Raw genomic sequence first — 7,198 nt, 5'->3', positions numbered from 1 at the left:
TTGAAGGGGGAGAGAGAATCAATACCGGTGCTGTATCCTGTCTAAACACAGAGGCCCATGGGAGGAGGGGATGGAGGCATGTGCTCTCTCTCTGCCTCAGGAAGGAACAGCCTCGGTTTCAGCCACCATTGGGCTGACCCTCCGGCCTCTAACTTGAGTGTGTGTGAAATGTGTGTGTGTGTGTGTGTGTGTGTGTGTGTGGGAAGGGGAGAGGGGGAAGCGAGAGCTAGACAAGCTAGACAGAGATATGAAGTGAGATGGAGATGGAGAGATCACAAACGAGTAACAGACCTGTGAGCCAGAATGAAGAACATAAAACTAAACAAACAAAAGCAGCCTAGAGCATAACGATGGAGGGAGGGGTGGATGGATGGATGGATGGATGGATGGATGGATGGATGGAAGACGCCACTCGGAGGTCAGGAGAAAAGAGATGCAGTGGCAGACGAGGGGATGGAGTGCGGCACCACAGGAAGCCCCAGGCATCGGCACCCTGAAAGATGGAGGACAGAGAGAGCGAGAGAGAGAAAGGGAAGGGGCAGAAGTGAGGGGGAGAAAAAGAAAGAGAGAGAGAAAGCTCTCTCACTTGACTGATCAATAACAATGGTATACAGTGCCCAGCTTGCCACTCTCTCATCGCTATTGAGCTGCTCGGATAATCCTGCACTACCTCAGAGGCCTGGGCGCCTGTCATCTGCTAATCTAGTTTTCTACTGTGGCGTGTCTCAGAGGTCTAATCCCAGTGTGTATGTGTACTCACAAAGGTGGTTTCATCTCCGTAAACATCTCCAGAGGGGACTAGCCTCTCAGGGGACGGACAAGAACACTACTCGCTTCGGCAAGAGCACATAAAGTCATGCTAATGAGGCAACTTTTAATTTAATTATAATTGGAAGACACCTTTTTTTTTGCGGTCCGTCTTCCCTTGGCATCACTGTCTGAGCTGTAGACCAGTGAGGACCTTAGAGGCTAACAGAGTGGAGCGGTGCGGGGTAAGTCTCATCACCAGGAAACAGGAAGCTGAGCCTTTTGGTGTTGTGCTCAATGAGCCCTCTAGTGAACGTGCCCCGACCCCAACGTCTGCCACGAGTGGACCACAGGACATAGAAGCTTGAGAAGTTTGGCTGCCTTAGTGGAACATAGAACCCAGCGTAAATGGCGTCAGCATTCTGTAGTTGGTTTGTTGTGAACAAACGGAACAGACGGAAGAGACAGATGTGTGGGGTGTTTTCTTTCTTTCTTTCTAGAGGGATTCCCAATGGTTAGTTGATAGTCTGCGTCTCTCCTAGTTCTAAGCAGGATGCCTGTCGTTATCGGTGGCTAGAGGGCAAAGGATGACCACCCCAGCCACCTACCGATCGCACCCAGACCCGGTTGCCCTCTGCTCTCCCCCACTGGAAAATAACACACTTCAGATGGTTTCCCCTGGCAGGGGCTGTGAGTCTGAAGACGGAAAGAGCGTAAAGGCCAATTCGTACCAAAGATTTGTGATGAACGTAAACCGTTTCAGAAAGTTGAAGAGGCGAGTTGTCGTGGTGTGCGTTAACAGTTGTGAGGTTTCGAATTCACAGTGGCAAGGTTTATGAACACTATAATGTCATGGCTTTTGTGACGTGAGGTCATGCAGTCAATCAAGACACGGCATCAGGCAGCGTTTTGGTCAGAGGAGAGACAGAAGACTACTTATTAACTTGTTTTGAAGAACACCTACCTATAACATCAGTCAAAAAGTGTATGCTAACAAAGTCACAAAAACTACTGCTGGCTAGTCAGCTAGTTGGTTAACTTTGCTGGCTAGTTCATAATCTGCTACAACAAGTTGTGCAACAAAGGTGTTGTTATGGAAACGTTAGTACATTTGCAAGCTGTCCCAACGGTCTGAACACTTTGATGCAGCAAGTTGTTGGTTTCAAGTGGTTGAAGCTTGTGTCGTCACCAATCTTCAGTCTGGACTGGAATGACCCTGTTATTTATAGATCACCACACCCACCCACACACACACACACACACACCACACACACACACACACACACACACACACACACACACACACACACACACACACACACACACACACACACACACACACACACACACACACACACACACATACACACATATACTGTATACATACAAACACACATACACACACACCACATACTCATGCTTGGTCGGACACAATGGGGTAAAGCAGGTCACACCTGAAGTGAACGTGTCCTATTTCCGAAGAGAAAAGCAGGGGAGGACAATGGTGTGAGGCGGCATGGGGCCCTTATGCAATAAAGTGCCGTTGAAGGGTATTGTGGTATTGTGTGACAGAAAGAGTGGGCTCCGTACACAGCACACAGATGTCTTTAGTGATGTTCTTTTGTTGCAGGAATATAGATAGAGAGAACAAAAGAAAGAGAGAGAGAGGGAGAAGGCGTAACAGCATTAAAGAGATAGAGAAAGAAATGGAGATGGAGAGAAGGAGGGTGCAAGAAAAAGGAGAAAGAGCCAGACATGGATGGGGAATGGGAGATGGAAAGGAGAGACGGAGAGGGAATGCAGGAGGGATGGAGAGAGGAAGTGTGTAGGGGGGGGGGGAGTTGTATTGATATGTGTGGGCAGTCAGGTAATGACCTTGGCAATGGATTGTGTGGCCATAATCAGGCCAGACACAGTGGATGAATCCCCACACTGCAGCCAGCCTCCCACACACCGGTGTTCATGTTCGACTCGCTTACACGAGCTTCAGCTTTGTGTGTATCTGTATGTGTATGAGTGCTTGAGTGTTCAGTGTGGGAGAAAGAGAGCAAGAGTGTGAGTGTATGTGTGTGTATGCAACTCTGTCTACATGTGTGTGAGTGCGTGCATGCATGTGTGTGCATTGGTTTGAGTGTGAGAGAAACAGAGCCAGTGTGTGTGCGGTGTGAAAAGGTTAGCACTGTTCTGGTTAAGATGAGCTTGCCTCAGCACATTCACTTTCCTCTGCATTGGGGGACAGTGGCCCTCCTTGTGGTGTGTTCTCTCTCCCCTCTCGCTCTCTCTCTCTCTCTCTCTCTCTCTCTCTCTCTGTCTCCGTCTCTCTCTCCCTCTCTATGGGCCTCTTACCTTTTTCTCAATGCTTTTCTCTCTCTCTCTCTACTTTTCTGTTTCTGTACCTCTCTTCTCACACATTCTGTCATCTCTCTGTGTATCGATTCGTCTGGGTTTAACATGCTGATTTCATCATTATTCTCCATATGTATCTGAAATCCAAACCTCAGAGAAACTGCACCATCAGCCACTCACCGATCCCAGCCCCAGAGGCAGTCAGTAACTCTGAATAGATATCACCATCAAGTGGCCATTTTGTGAAGTGCATCCGAGCACCATGCTTGCCGTTGTTTTTGTGTTCCTCTGCCATGACTCAGTTCTACTTCAAAGGCAAAATATGAAGATATTCTCTGTTTGCAAAGCGTCCTAGAGCATGCTCATCATGCGTTATCTTTTGCCTTGCCAGCTTGCTCAGGCTTGACTGTGTTTGTTATGGTGTGTGTGTGTGTGTGTGTGTGTGTGTGTGTATGTGAGTGGGGTTTTTTCGCGTGCATGCGCTTTGTGCAGATCCAGTATGTTTGCCGTATTGCCTTCGCTGTCAGGTCTATTATGTGGATTTATGACTTAATGGTGAAGACAATTTCTCATGGAAGCAAGTGCAGTGCCATTACTGATAATGACGCCTACTTCCGCTCTCAGTCTCTCTCTCTCTCTCTCTCTCTCTCTCTCTCACTCACTCACTCACTCACTCACACACTCACTCACACACTCACACATGTATGTACATACATGCAAACACTGCACTGGAGTTTATCAGTGAGTGCACTGGTTCAAAAGCCTAAAAGAGACGTGCTTGAGCTCAACCTGCATTAAAGATGGGAGAGAGAGAAAGAAAGAGAGAGAGAGAGAGAGAGAAAGAAAGAAATTAACACACAAACATTTTGCTCATCTCAGATTTTTTTGCATACACATACACACATATGTATATGTAAAATGTTTTGTCATGCCAGTGAACCACAGTACATTTAAATTGAATTGAAGAGAGAAAGAGGAAGGGGAGTTAAGCAAAGAGAGTGGGAGGTAAGGTGAGAGAGATGGACATGGGTAGAGATAATGACAGAGAGATGGAAGGGAGGGTGAAAGAGAGAGACATGGGTAAAGAGGATGAGAGAGAGATAGAAGGGAGGGTGAGAGAGACAGAGACGTGGGTAGAAAGATGGGAGGAATGAAGGGACGGTAGAAAAAATAGAGGACTGAAGCCTGCTCAAGATCTAGGGCTGCAAGGATCTCTCTGCTTGGTGAATGCGTGTGTGTGTGTGTGCGTGCGTGGTTGTGCGTGCCTGCGCTCATGTGTGTGTGTGTGTGTGTGTGTGCCCATGCGTGTGTAAGTAAGCTGACATGTCCAGATAAGGGGCATCAGTGCATTCAGGCTGTAGCTCTGATATGAGAGGACTGAGCTGCTGTTTGCCATCTTTAACTCCGGCCACGCTCACACACACATCCATCATGTCCACTTTGATTAGATTCCTGCCCTCCACGGCACTGTGTGTGTCGGCAGAAACGCAGCACACAAGCTTTGCCTGGACCCAGTGCTGGCCTGTTTGTGTGTGTGTGTGTGTGTGTGTGTGTGTGTGTGTGTGTGTGTGGGTGTGTGGGTGTGAGAGAGAGAGTGATGTATGTTGTGCCTGTATGTATTGTTCACATGTCTGTATATATGAGAGGCCCTCTCTCTCTCTCTCTCTCTCTCTCTCTCTCTCTCTCTCTCTGTGACTGGTTCTCTCTCTCTTTCTGTTCTGTTTCATCATTCATAATCTGTCTTAATGGAGAGCCTGGGCCCTGTCTGTTCATGTCAGTTCTGAGGATGCAGACGATCAGATGGGGGAAATGGACACAGTCACATGTGAAAGATGACTCATAGATGAGGGCAGGCTCCTCTCATATGCCATAGGATGTGCGTGCGTGCGTGTGTGTTTGTGTGTGTCTGTGTGTGTGATAATGTGCGTGCATGTGCCGAGGTTGAGGTGTGTGTGTGTGTGGGTTTGTGTGCGTATGAATGGGTGGGGGGTTGTTATCCTTGGGCATCCTCTCCTGGCTTATTCAAGGAGGAATAAATAAGGTAGTGTGAGTTCATACATCTCCTAGTGGCTGCTGCTCCTGACAGGGAAGGAGATCTCTGCCATGCCTATCAGTAATGCAGTATAAGGCCCCACACACACCCTCACCTCTCACAAACAGAACAGGTGTCTGAAATAGTGGAGGGATTTATGTCGGTTCCTCACCATGCAAAATAACACACACCCCTTACTTATATTCAGACTGACAGGGTTCTCAAAAAAAAACCTTGGTGTTTGTCCAGTTCTGGCTCTGTAAGTGGGGTAACAAGCATAGTGGCTCTGATCGAGCCATAAACAATCCCAGCCAATCAACACGTTGCTTCAGAAGCATGGAAGGAAGGAGAGTAATTTGATTTGCCGTTCAGCTCAAATATCCACCACCTTTCTCAGACTGCACCATAAAGTGGAAGCCATGTCTAAAAGTGTTTTTAAATTTTTTTTTAGACTGAGCTCATGTTTCCTGTTCAGTCTATCAAGAAAAGTGCAGGGGTGTCCTTGAGTGGAGCAAGATCGATCTAGATGTAACCGTGTGTGTTTTTCTGGTTTGAGTGTAGTCTGAGGTCAATAGATGAGCTGTTGGGAATGAGAGGTGCAGTTAATCATGTTTGAGTTGATATTCAGTTACGCTTATATTTTAATGCAAATACAAAATGTTGTGGCACAATGTCTCTCTCTCTCCCTCCATCCCTTTCTCTCTTTCGAGCTTCAGTTCAGTCATTTGCTGGTTTTCTATTTGTTTTTTGTCCTTTTTTTTGTTTTCGATGACAATATAACGCTTGTGGCCTAACAAATGGATTATGTAAACTGTTGTCAATATGCACAGATGTGAAAGTGTGATCAATGATAAACCTAATAATCTCTCTCTCTCTCTCTCTCTCTCTCTCTCTCTCTCTCTCTCTCTCTCTCTCTGTCTCTGTCTTCCGTAACAGGAAGTACTACTACATCACGCTGCTGCGGGACCCGGTGTCGCGCTACCTAAGCGAGTGGCGACACGTGCAACGCGGCGCCACCTGGAAGACCTCGCTGCACATGTGCGACGGCCGTACCCCGACGCCCGAGGAGCTGCCCGCCTGCTACGAGGGCACCGACTGGTCCGGCTGCACGCTGCAGCAGTTCATGGACTGCCCCTACAACCTGGCCAACAACCGGCAGGTGCGCATGCTGGCCGACCTCAGCCTGGTGGGCTGCTACAACATGTCCTTCATGCCCGAGAAGAAGCGTGCCCAGATCCTCCTCGAGTCCGCCAAGAAGAACCTGCGCGACATGTCCTTCTTCGGCCTGACGGAGTTCCAGCGCAAGACGCAGTACCTGTTCGAGCGCACCTTCCGCCTGCGCTTCATCCGCCCGTTCATCCAGTACAACAGCACGCGCGCCGCCGGCGTGGACCTGGACAACGACACCATCCTGCGCATCGAGGAGCTCAACGAGCTGGACATGCAGCTCTATGACTATGCCTGGGACCTCTTCCAGCAGCGCTACCAGTACAAGAGGCAGCTTGAGCGCCGGCAGATGCGCCTGCAGAGGAGCCAGGGGGCCGGGGGGCTTTTCCCCCTGAGGCGCGGCGATGGTCCCGGTGAGGATTCCCCGCAGCCCCGTGGAGACGAACAGGCACCTGAGGAGGGCGCCCGGCTACCCACGGAGGACTACATGAACCACATCATCACGCGATGGTAGCATAGGGCCTGAAGGGGCGGGAAGGGCAGGGGGGTGGCAGAGACTTAAAAAAGGGATGAGAGGGAGGGAGAGAGAGAGAGAGAGAGGGAGGGAGGGAGGGAGGGAGGGAGGGAGGGCGGGCGGGGCATGAGGGGGTAGTTAGATAACATGGTTTCTCTCATGGTTGGCCTGCTCTTCGTGAAGGACTGGTGCTCTCCATCCTCCAGCAGAAGAGCATGACGTGATGGAGTCAGGTCTCTGCCCTGCTGCCACTCCCCTGCGTCTCGCACCAGACCTCATGTGTGGTTGGGGGGATGCTTGTGTTGACTTCCCAGAATACCTTGGTTGGCCCCTCTGACTCAAATGGGGCCGCCATTGTACTGGGCACCAAGACCAGAGACAGTCGGCAAAGG

The 7,198-nt window shown here is 49.5% G+C and overlaps 1 protein-coding gene across 1 annotated transcript in view; it reads left to right on the top strand.

Annotated features, from left to right (window-relative positions):
* The window catches only part of hs6st1a (heparan sulfate 6-O-sulfotransferase 1a), a gene marked incomplete at both ends in the record, with an annotated part of 110,532 nt that extends 103,726 nt beyond the window's left edge, over window positions 1-6,806 (top strand). Inside the window, one exon of the mRNA XM_080838120.1 lies at window positions 6,062-6,806. Coding sequence (XP_080694246.1) covers window positions 6,062-6,806 — 745 coding nt within the window. The remainder of the gene's footprint in view (window positions 1-6,061) is intronic.
* Between the last annotated feature and the right edge of the window lie 392 nt (window positions 6,807-7,198).

This window comes from Sprattus sprattus (assembly GCF_963457725.1).
Source record: "Sprattus sprattus genome assembly, chromosome: 4".
NCBI lineage: Eukaryota > Metazoa > Chordata > Actinopteri > Clupeiformes > Clupeidae > Sprattus > Sprattus sprattus.
The sequence above is the reverse complement of the archived record's forward strand: the minus strand, read 5'-3'. Positions and strand labels throughout refer to the sequence as shown.